The 14,470-nt window shown below is 38.2% G+C and overlaps 1 protein-coding gene across 4 annotated transcripts in view; it reads right to left on the reverse strand.

The window, feature by feature from the left end:
• The window catches only part of LOC310746579 (vomeronasal type-2 receptor 26-like), a 239,622-nt gene that overhangs the window by 217,330 nt on the left and 7,822 nt on the right, over window positions 1-14,470 (reverse strand). For 2 of the 4 annotated variants that reach the window (XM_083580474.1, XM_083580475.1), the window contains exons 2-4: window positions 12,855-13,146; window positions 9,137-10,006; window positions 5,641-5,767 (exon numbers count right to left, since the gene is read on the reverse strand). In XM_083580474.1, the coding sequence (XP_083436600.1) occupies window positions 5,641-5,767; window positions 9,137-10,006; window positions 12,855-13,146 (1,289 nt within the window). Of the gene's footprint in view, window positions 1-5,325; window positions 5,768-9,136; window positions 10,007-12,854; window positions 13,239-14,470 lie in introns of those variants that run through there. The other 2 variants (XM_083580473.1, XR_014540756.1) reach the window with 2 other exon arrangements.

Here is a 14,470-nt window from a genome sequence, read left to right on the forward strand (position 1 = left end):
AGAACAGCAGTTATCCAGTTGCGGATCTTTATTTATTTGTTAAATAAAGTTGCAGTTTATTAAACTGTTATTTGGCATCCCCATTCTGGAGTATGGGGAACAATATCTGGCCTACTTTTCTTCTTGGGCTTTCTTTTTAGTTGTTGCCGCAATATAAAGAATGCAGAACTGTCATTTTTAAACAAAGTTTTTAAACGAATTACATAGCCACAATGCAAATAAAGGCAACCTCATCTCAATCATATTATTGCATATTATTTATAATTGCATATTATTCCTATTAAATTTATATTTACATATTATTTCATATTAAATCATATTGCTTAAGGAAGCTCTCAACCTCCACAGTTGAAATGATTGGTTTGAAAAAGTGTTTTATCTTGGCCAAATTGACTCACCCTGAACCATAGACTCATATCAGCACATATAAAAATCTAGTGGCCCAGTCACTGTTCTTGTTATATGCATTTATGAATGTTTCAAAAAGGGAAATGTGGAATAAAAAATGAACATGAGGAATAAAAATGGGGAAAGCAAAACACAATGGATATATAAAGCACATCAGGTAGAAGAAAAACCAGAATTATTTTTTTAAGCCTACAAATAAGTCTAAACACACGTTCGGAAAAGGTAATCTGATAACTACAGTATTTTCTGCACATGCCAATGTTCATAGGACTTATGTGCACCAATTATGACCAGGACTCAAGCATGCATAGGATAAAAATTATTTCTTACAAAAGTCCATCTACCGCCTTCGTTGTCGGGTGCTCACTGAATGATATTTCATCAAAAATGCAGCCATACAGAGCTGTAATAGCTCCAATAGTGAGGTCCCCTATCTGACCATACTGGTATGGCAGCTGGAAAGGATCATTCATGGTGCACATAAAAGGGTCTGCCCTGCACTCCGTGTGAGGCAGTTGCAGCCACAAAATGAGCAAGAGCAAAACAAATGCCCCAGTCATCCCACACCACTTATTGATTCAAAATCTCCACTTGGATCTATTATCCACCATCAACCTGGTTTCAACAATGGATCTGAATTCTTTTGATAAAAAGGATCACCCAAATATCAGATTGAATGCCGCAACCCAATTTTTCCACCATCCCACATCCCAGTACTAACTGTGACCAGGATATTTGAATAGCAATCAGTCTCTATTATTCATTGTTCTTCTGGTCTCAGAACATCCAGCTGGGATTAAGCAAGATAGATTATGGCATTTAGTAATTTGTGATAATTGAAGCCACCTCCCAACTGTATTGCACTGTGCACGTTAACACTTGCAGCAGAAAAAAATAATGTTTGCTGTATCTCAGCATAGCTTCCCAAGCAACTCTATATTCCAGTTACAACAGCTGGAGAGCCTCAGGACACTGACCAAGTCCTATTCTCCAGTGTAGCCTTAGCATATGGCAGCATCTAGGAATACCTGCCAGTGTATTTCCAGGGACACAATGTTGTAATTTAATGGCAACATTATGTGACTGCTGCAGAATGTGGTGGTGTGGGGGCAAAAATTGATGCCTATGAGGTTATGTTGAAAGCCTAGAAGCAGAAGACTGTGGATAACAATTAAATTTCAACTAAAATTTACTAAGAATAAACTCACTGAAGTTAACAAACAGGACCAAGTGGTGGCCATTTACTTTAATGGTTCTACTCTAAATCTTAGTTCAATATCACCCAGTGCAGTTTATAAACACAATTTTTATATTACACATGTGACATGTTGGCTAAAATGTGCTGAAGAGATTCCTATGACTTTACTCATTTTCTCAGTAATGGAGTCTGAGGAACTGAGGCGAAACATGTTGAAAAGATATTAAGTTCCAGGACATGTGACAAATTTACATAGTGGCGAAGTATTTTCCATTTTTTACTTCCTTTTCAACCTTTTTAAAAATAAAATTATTTTGTGGTTCAAGCAGCTCAATACGTGTTCCTCAGATTTCCACAGTCCACACATCATTGTGACTCGGAGGAGCATCACATCATACTAAATCTCTGTCAAGGCATTCTTGGATGTGTCATTGGCCAGAAAGCGTTCCCAATTTCTTACCAGTTTCACTTCCTGACAAATGTTATGAAGGTTAATTGTCTCCTCTTCATGGAACACAGAGATTGCGTCCTTCATTGAGTGTTCTCCAATGACTGACTGAAAATACTGGAGATGGCTGTATGCCTGAACACCACATTTTCTACCCACACTCTAAACAGAGTACTAACAGAATATCAAAATACCTTAGAAATTATTTAAATTTCCAGATGAATTAAAAAAACTAGGAAGGTAATTTCAATCAGTTAGTTTAAAGATAAGGTAGAATCTAGGACTTGACAGCATTGTACAGCCAGCATAACTTGGCTTGCATTTACCATAATTTTGCTGGCATAATGGAAGAATGCTTGGCTGCAAGAGGGGTGTCTACTGCTGAGGAAATTAGGCTTGCTGGAATTCACTATAACATATGTGATACACTTGATCTGTTAGGTCAATATTTTAGTTATTCCAAAGCATTTTTAAACTGCTTAGCATTTTCTAAAATCCCTAATTGTTGAACAATCTTTTTTACAAACACCACCACCAACAACAACAATAATTTACAGATCAAAAGTACAATATGATTGAAAGATACAGTTTAAAGACAATAAAACAGTATACAAAAGAGTTCAAAAAATTAGGGAATATGATCCCAGGAATAATTTTTTTTAAAGCACTGTTCATTGCAAGAAACTTTCCTGCAACTTGGCACTGTAAAGTGTGGAAGCTGAATATATGGGTCTTGGATTTGCAAAGAACTGGGCCTGTAATAGGCCTGAGCTTACTTCTATCTTAAGGGCATGTTTCTCATAGATGTAAAAAGAAAGTTAGCATGAAGGTGTCAGAGAAGGTAAAAGAACTAGGGAAGTACAGAATGTTGGCGGTTTTGATTTCAGCAATGCTGTTTTTCTTGTGTTTTCCCTCTGAAGTTAGCTTATTGTGGTTTCTTATTAAGCTGGTTGTGAAAAAGCTATCATCCCTTTAAGCTGTTAGCTCCGTATGTAGGCAGAACATCCCATTGATGAGCTTATAAGAGATTTTGGCTGATGGGGTGTGGGTCTTCTGCAATGCAATCGCCATGTCTAAATAAACATAGCCTTGGATAGACCTTTACTCTAACCAGACGATGAAGGAGTATGTGCATCTGAAAATCTGCATCAATAAGTTTATACTAAAGGGAACCTGACCCTCACATAAAAATATATCATACCCTTTAATTTAAGGGGGAAAGGAACGATATGGTGGCAATAAAATTAAACCACAGGGGGAAAGGTAGTATTATGTGTGGGAAATGATGGTGGTGGTGAGGATAACAATAACGGTAATTTAATTCAGAATTTTTATTGCAATCTGAGATTATATAACAGAAAATTCATGGTAGATCTGGGGAAATTGTTATTTATGATAATAACTATGTGAAAATTTGAATTTCTCCTTGGAAGTATAATCATACACGAAGGAACATAAAACGTAAGCATGCCTGTAAATCAACTTTCCCCTCATATTTCTCCTAAACACAAATACAACTTAGCATCACTGTTAATGCCCCAACAACACTTTTTATTTTATGTTTTATGTTTATGAAACTAGCACTTCAATATACATAGTACTGGATTTTTTCAAATTGGAGGAAATGGCTCATTGCTGTATTAATTTAACATATTGGCCAGTAAATTTTTCATGACCATAAATAATTGATATTGCTCTTATTGGCCTTTTTATTGCTTCATCACTTTTCCACCTCCTGCTGTATAGCCTAGAGGAGAACTTCATCAAAAATGCTAACTTATGATTTTGCAGAAATTACAGACAATAGTTTGCAACAGACAATGGCTAGAGAATTGAGTCAGATTCATAACCACTATTTTAAACTGTAATCCACAGTTTGTACACAACAAGATGTTTAAATCTGTTACATTTTTATCCTGATATTTTTTACAAAAGCACTCAATGAAGAAGACTTGAAAAGTTGAAGAAGTTAGTACATATATTTGCTTTGAATAAATGGCTCAATTTATTATCTTTGTATACATAATTATACAAACAATTAATTTCCTAGATATTCCTCCTTATTAGCTGGTCCTTTGTGTTCAAGGAAGGCCTCAAGATAATTATGTAGCATTTGGGGGCAAAGATGCAACCTAGTAACCCAGCACTAGAGGACAAAATGGAGAAGATCTCCACAGCCACCATGTATTTTCCTTTTGTGCTTAAATAAGAAGGAACAAAAGACAACCAAACACTGCAAAAGACCAACATGCTGAAAGTGATGAACTTGGCTTCATTGAAACTATCTGGCAACTTCCTGGCCTGAAAAGCCACAATGAAGCTGACAGTGGCCAGAAATCCTAAGTACCCCAGAACACAATAAAACAAAGTCACAGACCCTTCATTGCATTCCAGTATGATTTCTTCAGTCAGAGAATGCATATTAAAATGTGGAAATGGAGGAGCAGTACATAACCAAACAGCACATATAATGGCCTGAATAGTGGAGCAGCCAAGAAGAACAGAACTGGCCAATCTTTTCCCCACCCATTTTCTCATCCTGGATCCTGGCTTGGTGGCCATGAAAGCCAAAACCACAGTAATGGTTTTTGCTAAAATGCAGGAGACAGCCACTGAGAATATGATACCAAACGCTGTTTGTCTTAAATAGCAGGTCACTATGTTAGGTCGGCCAATGAATAGCAAGGAGCACAGGAAGCAAAGCAGTAGAGAGATGAGAAGAGAGTAGGTGAGTTCCCGATTGTTGGCTTTGACGATAGGGGTGTCCTTGTTCTTAATGAAAATCCCCAGCACTGCAGCTGTGATTAGAGAAGAAAACAAAATAAAGAAGGCTAAAGTGGTCCCCAAGAGCTCCGTGAAAGAGAGAAAGTTAAGGGTCTTAGGAAGGCAGTTATCTTTGTTCTGGTTTGAGAATTGACCTTCTGGGCATTGGAAACAGTTGTCCATATCTGAAAATGGGACAAAGTTTGTATCAATCGCTCAATAATCAAAGATGACAAACTCAGCATAGAACTGTCTGATTAAATAAGAGTAAATGGGAATACTTTCTGAAAGTTTCTTCCTCTACATTGGTGCCATTGCTCTTTTGGTCTCAGAACATCCAGCTGGGATTAAGCAAGCTAGATCATTTCAGCATTCATCTTTGACACACACACAAATATTTTTATATTTCTTAGGTAAAACAATAACAAGACTCTGCAACCATACATGTGGGAGGTGTATACATTGAGAAATCAATGTATAACTACACTGGTGGTGTGAATCACTATGGATGAAGCACAAATCTCTGTCTTCCAGAGATTTCAAATACACTCATGATATGAATGTTCTGTATCAAGATGTACATCAAAAACACACACATCATTCGACTTGAAATAAGAGATAGAAATCCCTTCTAGAAAAGCATGGCAATGGTGATGAAATTTGGCAGTATACCAAACACATTATCTGGACTTAATATAAAATGTTATGGATCTATATCAGAACTAGACAATTGTCATTCACATTCTGTTTTAGGGAACTATATTGACAGCAGAAAAGGGGGATTCAATGTGCAATCCATCATTTAGGTCACTATGTCTTCTACCATTCTGGTCTGAAATCTTTCCATCCGGACATGGAGTGCAATCATAGCAACAAAATGGCTCCCCCTCCTTCTTTTTTCTGCTGTAGCCTGGATGACAGTGATCATTACATCTGGCAAGTGGCAGCACCTATCCATTAAAAATGAAGAGAAATAAATTGATGTACCTTTACAAACAGACACACACACACACACACACACAAAATGCTGCTGTTGAGAACATTGGGTCCCATGGTAAATGAGATTTAAGTGATTCAAAAGCATCAAATCCCACAAGAATTTTGTACATTAATACTAGATAGACAGAAAGGGAAAAGGGGGGAAATTGATTTTGCATGTGTGGCTTTCGGACAAATTGATTCAAGCTCATCATCGGCCAGTTGCTGATTCCTTCACAAGCTGTTTCTTCTACCTTTCAGTAAGATTAGAAATGAGAATGCAGGACCAGTGAAAAGAACAGAGCAAGGATATAGGACACTAGAAACAACCAGCTTACATTTTTGATATCAAATTCTGTTCTTAATTCTGTTTGGCTGTGTCTAAGAAAACTCCTAACATAGAACTAAGAATGGCCAGGATATCGCACCAGGACTTTATTATACAAAAAAAAAAATCTGCTCACTAGGAAAATGAACCTTTGAAGTTGATGCCTTGTTCATTTTTTTCATTTTGTCAAGATAATACAGTAGGGCAGCAGTTTTACATTTACCTTCTCTTCCACTGACTTACATTTATTTATTACAATGTTTTAAAATTTGGATTGGCCTTTATACTTTTCAAATAATGAGGTGTTAATATATATGGGCAATATATAACTGAATTAATAAGAGAGAAAATAATTATTTAGTCAACCACTCTGCTATATGATTTAGTCCCCCATATATGTTACTGAGAATAATAATATATCAGTGTAAGAAGAATTATCAAGGCTCATTGTTGGAACTCTTCCCATTTAGCACTTGCTCTTATATTTTCCATGTACATATGAATAAGTAGACAGATAGATTGACTGTCCTACTGAATGGAATCACCTGGCATGGTTCTTTATTGTGCCTCTTACGAATATAAGTTTTATCTTGTTTCTATATTTGGATCCCACCTGGTTAAATATTCTGTGCCATGTGATAGCCTCTTCATTCACTGTGAATTTCTGATCCGGTAAAGCCTGTGGATCCATCCCTCCTACTTTCACTCGTAAAAACGATTTGTTTGGGAAAAGTACCCAGTTTACAATATCAAATCCAGATACTAATTCACTATTCTCATCAAATGACACTCTGTCACCAGCACTGTTGTTAAAGGAGATACTTCGCAAGAAAGAGTGAAGCTGGAATGAAAAAAAGTGCAGGCCAAAAATTTTAAAAAGAGGGACTTTTGGCGAGGCAAGATAGTGAGTGCCATAGCCACACTGAACTCCTAGGGACCACCAGAACCAACCAAGCTGCTTGTCTGGTCCCCACACCACCTTCACCATCACAGCAATGAAAAGGGAGCCCAGGGTGCCCAAAATGACAAGTGAAGAGGCAGCGCAGAGCCTCACACACCCATACCCTGACAATCTTGATCCCACCGGGACCAAGACAGCCCCAATGAAATTCCTGGACTGGAGGCTTCCAACTTACTGCTGCTGCCATCACCAACACCACTGCCAAGTGAGAATGGCAGGAGGGGACCGAGAAAGTCAGGGAGGCCGTCAGGGAATGTGCAGCCTAGCCCAGGCCTGACACCTAGCCAATATCCTTGGTAACTGGCGCAAAAGAGCAGACTGGGGCTCAGTGAGGAACCACATTCTGGGGACCACCCTGGGGAAAGACAAATGCGGCATGGGCCCTCCCCTGCCAGCGGAGATGTGCAGACAGGCACAACCCCCCCCCCACATTTTATTTTAATTTTTAATTTTAATTTCATTTATTATCAATATTTTCAAAACCCTTTGAAGAAGTGTAATGGCGGTGCCTATGTAGGAGACCTGTTATATACACAAACCCCTGTTTATTTAATTAATCTCATTAAAGAATTTATATGATTTCAACACAATAAAAAAACAACGGGAAGATGGCATAGGCTATGAAATTAATGCCACTCAGTAGACTAGAATGTGGTCTAAACCTCCCTTATCATTGAAAAGAAAAGAACTCACTATGAAACTCACTTACAGATGGTACCGAACACCACAGAAACTGGCCCTGATACACCCAGGAACCTCACAAAAATGCTGAAGAGGCTACACTTCCACAGGCATACACCTCCACATGTGGTGGGAGTGCCCCCAAACCCAACTCTTCTGGACAACAGTCATACAAGAAATACTGTATTTTTCGCTCCATAAGATGATGCACCTGAACATAACACGCACCTAGTTTTTAGAGGAGGAAAGGGGGAAAGCCCCAGTTTTTTGAGGATCAGCTCAAAGTTGTTGAGCTGACTTTGCAAAGGGAAAAAAAATCCTGTTTTTATAGGGTTAAACTCAGTTTTGCAGCTTCTTTAGGAAAGGAAAAGGAGTTGTTTCTACAGTTTCCAGACATATAATCTAATCAGCCAATCACATGTCACTGGGGAAACAAACAGCCTCTGTCTGCAGAACATTCAACAATGGAGGCCTGGGCAAGGGCCAGAAAGGGAGCCAGGGATCGACCACACGTTCGCTCCATAAGACACACAGATATTTCCCCTTACTTTTTAGGAGGGAAAAAGTGCGTCTTATTGAGCAAAAAATACAGTAAGCAAAATGACTAAACAGGTACTAGAAGTTACCCCAGAACAAGCCCTACTGAACATCTTCCAAAATAAAAATTCCCACCAGTGCACCAATGGGACCAATGGGGAGGTGTTATTGGGGTGCTATTTTTATTTTGATTAAATATATTGTGGCTTTTATGTTGATCTTTTCTGTGAACCTCGGGGTATAGGGAAGTATATATGCCTTCCTTGTCCTCTGATGTAAATGGAGAGGAAATAGTGAAATAACTGTTTCTTTTTGCAAAATTTTTCATTTTCTGCATATAAGTGGCACTTGTAAAATTAATCACATCCAGCATATTTAAGCAGTAAAATATTATACTTAACAACACCAAATCATTATATGTAAAGTCATAAAAATAACAAACAAAAAAAGAAAGATACTTGTGTGGGACTATTATAAAAAGAAAAACCAATGCTCCAAATCCATAGTAGGCTAATACTTTATTAGGCGACCATGTTTTGCAACATTTTAGTTGGCCTAATGAATATGTTGCCCTAATATGGATTATATAATAGAATAATTATGTGTCTCTATAATAGGGTAGAAAAGTTTGTTTGTTCCAAATAAATAAACCAGCAGTTTTTTCCTGTTCTCTTTTAACACTGGAATTCTATCCACCTTTCGTATTATTAATAAAAAATTACAAGGAGAAAAGAAGTCACGTGAGTGCGCAAAGTATTCAAGGAACACAGGACATTGTTAGCAGATATGTGCATACAGCTTTCAAAGAAATTAACTTTGGATGAGAAACACTACCTGCCAAGGTTGTACTTTTACTGGACTCACTCTACCTCTGTTTGGCATGGCTCTGTGTTTCCGCCTGGCTGCGTACATCTTATGTAAACTATGTCCTATGGCATGAACTGCATTGTAGATGGTGTAGCTTTGGCCAGTCATACTCATCTCAAAGAGTGTCCCAGGGAGGCTCTCCAAATTCTCTTCACCACTACAGGCATTATTATTATTTTCCATGCCATCCATAGAATCAGAATATAAGCAGTTGAATGCCATTTCCCAGAAGAGCAAAATAAACCCATCTTCATTTTTTGATTTAGGACGAACAGTCTGTAGGAATTTTCTGAACCCCGGCACTTCATTTAAGTGTATTGCAAAAGTGAAGGCACCATCAAATACTTGCATATCCATATCCGTCTGTGTTGTGTCTGCTGAGAAATCCCATTGGGCTGTCATGATCCACACTTTCCCCATAGCTAATGGTAGGATATCCTCCAGTGCTGCATATGCATATATTTTAATCAACAAAAAAGAGATAGTAATAGTTTCTGCATTTACAACCAACACTTGAACACTGGCATTCGATAGATAAATAGCTTCGTCCAAGATGGAATCAAAGGAAGTAAGTGTAGCTGCTGCTTGAGAGGTGGCTGGAATTTTCCCCTTGAGGGCTATACAGATTCCATTTTTCAAAAGCATTGGAATCAAGGTCTGGAAAAACTTGTCTCCATTATCATCGTCCATTGTGAGGATCCCAACCCACGTCCATTGAAAATGCAGAAGAAGCTGAGCTATCCCTTCATACTGATATTCTTCATTGGGCACCATCCGGTAGAATGAAGGGAGATGGGTTTTAACATCAGTCACTGGAGCAATTACACAATAGGCAATCTAAGTAAAAAGACATGTAAATTTCAGTAAAATGTCAGGAAAGTCTTTTTTTCAAGAGTTCATTGGGTGAGTGGGGGTTGACATAACATACTCCTGAAAAGTCATAATGGAGAAAACAAATGTCTTCAAACTATATAGCAGGGACTTGCCACTGACCATCATTCGATACGATACGATAATCTTTATTGTCATTGTCCCATACAGAACAACGAAATTGAAAAAATCCACATCAGACATTCTAAAACCAACAAGCCTTCTATCCCAGCTATCCCAGCCTGGTTAGCCCCCTAAAAACTCTGATATCCCATAATTAAATACAATATACTCCCATAGAGACTATCTTACACTGCGTTTAAAACCGAAATCGCATTTGAAGAGAAACTGTTTCTCTGGTGGCTAATCCCAGTGTTTATAACCCTGTACCTTCTTACAGAAGGCAAAAGCTGAAAGAGATAATTTCCGGGTGCGCACTATCCTGCACTATCTCTGCAGCTTTCTTATGGCACCTGGAAGCATAGATTTGATCCAAGGTAGGGAGGGTGCACCCAATTATTCTCTCCACAGTCTTTACAACCCTTACAAAGTGGCCAAATTGTTTCCACTTTCTACTTTTTGTTGTTGTTGTTAACTTTAAAAATTTCAAACTTTGTTACTCAGCTTTCCACTGCCCACATATGCTGGAATGACTTGAGAGAAACATCACCTCATATTATGTTGCACTCCTGTCAAGGCATTCTTGGAAGTGTTGCTGTCCAGCAATGGTATACAGCTTCCCACCAAATGCTTTAAACCTAAAGGTCCCTTCTTCAGAGAACATGAAGGATGCTCTTTCCTTTCAGTGTTCTCCAATGACTGAATCCTTTTGTGAGAATCTAGGGAATGAAAGTGGGCTAAGGGGTAGAGGGGGTAGATCGAACTTTTGAGTGAGGAGGGAACCATTTGTCTAGTGTGTTATGCCTGTTCCCATTTACATGTTCTAATTGTGCATTTCCACTTTGCATAGGTATGTTGTATGCACTTTATAAACAATCCCTGCCCAATTTTGGTTGGCTACACTTTGGCACCTTTTTTTTATTTATTTCACAAAATTTATACGTTGCTTGGTTGTTGTTTTTTAAAAAAATCAAATGACAACTTACAAGCCTACTTTAAAATATGTAAAAGTTAAAATACTAGAACACATTAAAATTTCCTCAACTTTCTAAGCATCTAGGTAGGCTTGCCTAAACAAGAATGTTTTTGCTGTTGTTGTTTAGTCGTTTAGTCGTGTCCGACTCTTCACAACCCCATGGACCAGAGCACATCAGGCACTTCTGTTTTCCACTGCCTCCCACAGTTTTAACAGGTGCCAAAAAGAATAGACAGGGTGTCCCTATGTTGTCACACTAAATAGTTAAGTTCTTACAAATGCATCATGGGTATTATGTGGCACTTGTAGTAGTGTTAATTCTGTCATTCAAAGCAGTCAAGTAGGCATACATGGAGTAAGGGATTTATGGTTTTTTTCATGACCAAGTTGTAATTTACTGCTTGTACCATTTGCGTCTCGAGGCCCCAAGACCCACCCCCAAAATAAATACACACAGACACTTATATTAGTTTATGTTTTGGGGCAAATTTTTGGCCACAACTTTATTGAAATACAATCACGTGAGCGGTATTGGCTTAGGCATTGACTCCCCACTATAACTGACTCCACTTCTCAGGGTGATCGTCCAATGGGGTAAACCAAACAAGGGAGCTAGGTCGATGAGGACGAACCTAAGCTCACCCTGGGGTTCCTGTGGTCCTGGCATGGCCCTAGCCCCTCAAGCAGACTTTGGACGAGATACAGGACACCCAGATTCCTTTAATGGAATACTCAGTTCCTGGAGGGGCAGGTGATGGCCGCACCTCCCCTCCCCACAGTCCAACTGAGCCAATGCCTAACCGCCACCTTACAAGTTGTGATAATTTGCCAAGGGGTAGGTGAAAACCAAATGGCTAAAGCCAACCTGCAAAATGGAAAAATTACTACCCAGCCCCTGTTCCAAAACAGGTGACCCAAACCAAAGCAAGGTCAAGCGACTCTACCTAAACTAGGGAGGGTGGGCAGGTGTTCAACAGTGTGAAGTGCCCCTCCTTGCATCATACTGCCGTTTTTAAAGCCCCTGGGATCACACCACTCACTGGCTATTGGCTAAAATCCCCTGGTGTGATCCCAGGGGAATGGCCAGGACTTCTTGCTCCTCCCCCCCATTTTAACCCTATCAGGTGAGCTCTTGGGTCTCGCGCACAACCAGGACCCTCTGTTATGAGGATCCCATTTCTTTGGTTGCTAGTATTTTATTGTATATTTTATTTAAATGAACAAGGAAGACTTCATTAATTAGATCATTTAGTCAGTTGCTAGGTTTCTTATTCTGTCTTTGACTACCCATTCTATGCCAGAGACACTGGAATGAGGTGTCACAATTGCCAGTGGGAGATGCTCTGGCCCAGCTGCAAGACATATCCTTAAGTGGTAGCAATTTCATTTGTAGTTGTTTTTTTTGGGGGGAGGGAGGGTTACCACTTGTGCCTTCCCATAAAGAATGGGATTAATTGTTCACTTTTCCTCTTGCATGAATAGGGGGCCAATTACACAGTTGTGTTAACTACACATTCATTGTTTGCTGACTGACACTTTCTTTCCATAAAGAACAAAAGAGAAACTGAAAAGGCCAATAGTAGAAAGGTAAATATTATCAATAATAATAATAATAATAATAATAATAATAATAATAATAATAATAGTTATTATTTATATCCCGCCCATCTGGCTAGGTTTCCATGTGGGAAAGCTGCATAGCCAATGCAAATATTTTACCTGTGGAATCTTGTAGATGCCTAAAAGAGTAGCCATGTAAAGGGAGATTTCAGAGTCGAGTCCTCCAATGACGGCCATCAGATTCTTCTGCTTATTGCATTTGAAGTTGGGGACTACAGTTTTATGACTGGAAAGAAGTTTCAGGGTGTTCTGATGAGTCATCCTTGCATTTGTATAACTGTCATAAATGTGGAAGCCAAGGCTGACATTTGGTAGAAGTTCAGGGTTCTCGTTTATCTCCTTGACAGCAAATGCCAAGGACAAGATACGCTGGTAGCTCTTTGTCCTTGAACTGAAGAAAGAGTTAATTAAGGCAGATATATAGCTCTTCATCAACCATCAGTTTTTCAAACATTTGTTAGATTACATCTAATTGGAAGGAATATTAGGAAAGAATCTTGCCTGCTTTGTAAGTTAGGATTTAATAACAAATTTACTAACAGCAGCTAGCACGGTAATACGCAAATGTTGGAAAACTTTGCAATTAATAAAGATTGATCACTGGTATAATATCTATGGATCCATTTCCACTTTTTATTAATTGAAATATACTCGGAGTTGAGAGTGGATTTCATGCTCTTTATTCAGCTCATAGTGGTGAGGAGGAATGGAAGTTCCCCCACAATATCTGCTTTACATACATTTTTAACGCAATTGGCTGCACGTGATTGGCTAATTCCGGGATTCTCCTGTAGGCCAATCAGGTTGTGGATTCACTTCCACCTGGAGCTGGATTGGGTGTCTCCTGCGGACCAATCATACTGCTGCATTGTTCTAGGACCAGTCAGACTGCTGCATTCTGAATCCTATTGTTCTAGGACCAATCAGACTGCTGCATTTTGGATCCTATTCAACTCAGTACATAACATTAATAAATGTTTATAAACATGCATATTATTTTTCTAACAACTCCCCCCCCCAATGTTTTAATAACCTTCTTGTCAGGTAACACATTATGCATGTTTATTTCTTTAATGTATTATTCTTCAGTTTTATATGTTATGTTGCACTGGTTTTAAATGAGATCTTGTGCACAACATACATTCATACACACACACACACACACACACACACACACTTTATATGACTTTGCAGTATTGGGGAAATAATAAATAAATAAATATCATAACTTAAGATGCACAATAGTAGTGCTTAAACATTTATTTATTTTTATAAGATATTTATTAAAGTTTTTAAAAGTACAAAAAGAAACATCAAGAAAAACATCCTTTTAAACAAAAAAAGAGAAAAAATACAAAAAAGAAAAAAGAAAGATCAAAAAGAAAAAAACAAAGAATTAAAATCCATTAAACAAAAAGAAAAATCAAGAAAAAATACAGCAACTCTTCCCATTTGTTTTCTTTCATTAGCTTATTTCCCTGACCTCCTCACACACCCCTTTTTTGTATTCTAAGTCAGTTATCCATTTCAGCAAATCCTTTCCCTCTTTTCAAATTTTTGTCCTGTAAATTTATCTTGGTATTAATATAAGTTTACTTTCCCTCCTTTCCCCAATTAACAGTCTGTTTTTTCTAAATCTTTGTGGCATTTCTGCTAAAATCACATGAATTCATTCCAACATCATTCCAACATTCATTAATCTTACAATGCTTCTG

Source organism: Podarcis filfolensis (assembly GCF_964270895.1).
Source record: "Podarcis filfolensis genome assembly, chromosome: 13".
Taxonomy (NCBI): Eukaryota; Metazoa; Chordata; class Lepidosauria; order Squamata; family Lacertidae; genus Podarcis; species Podarcis filfolensis.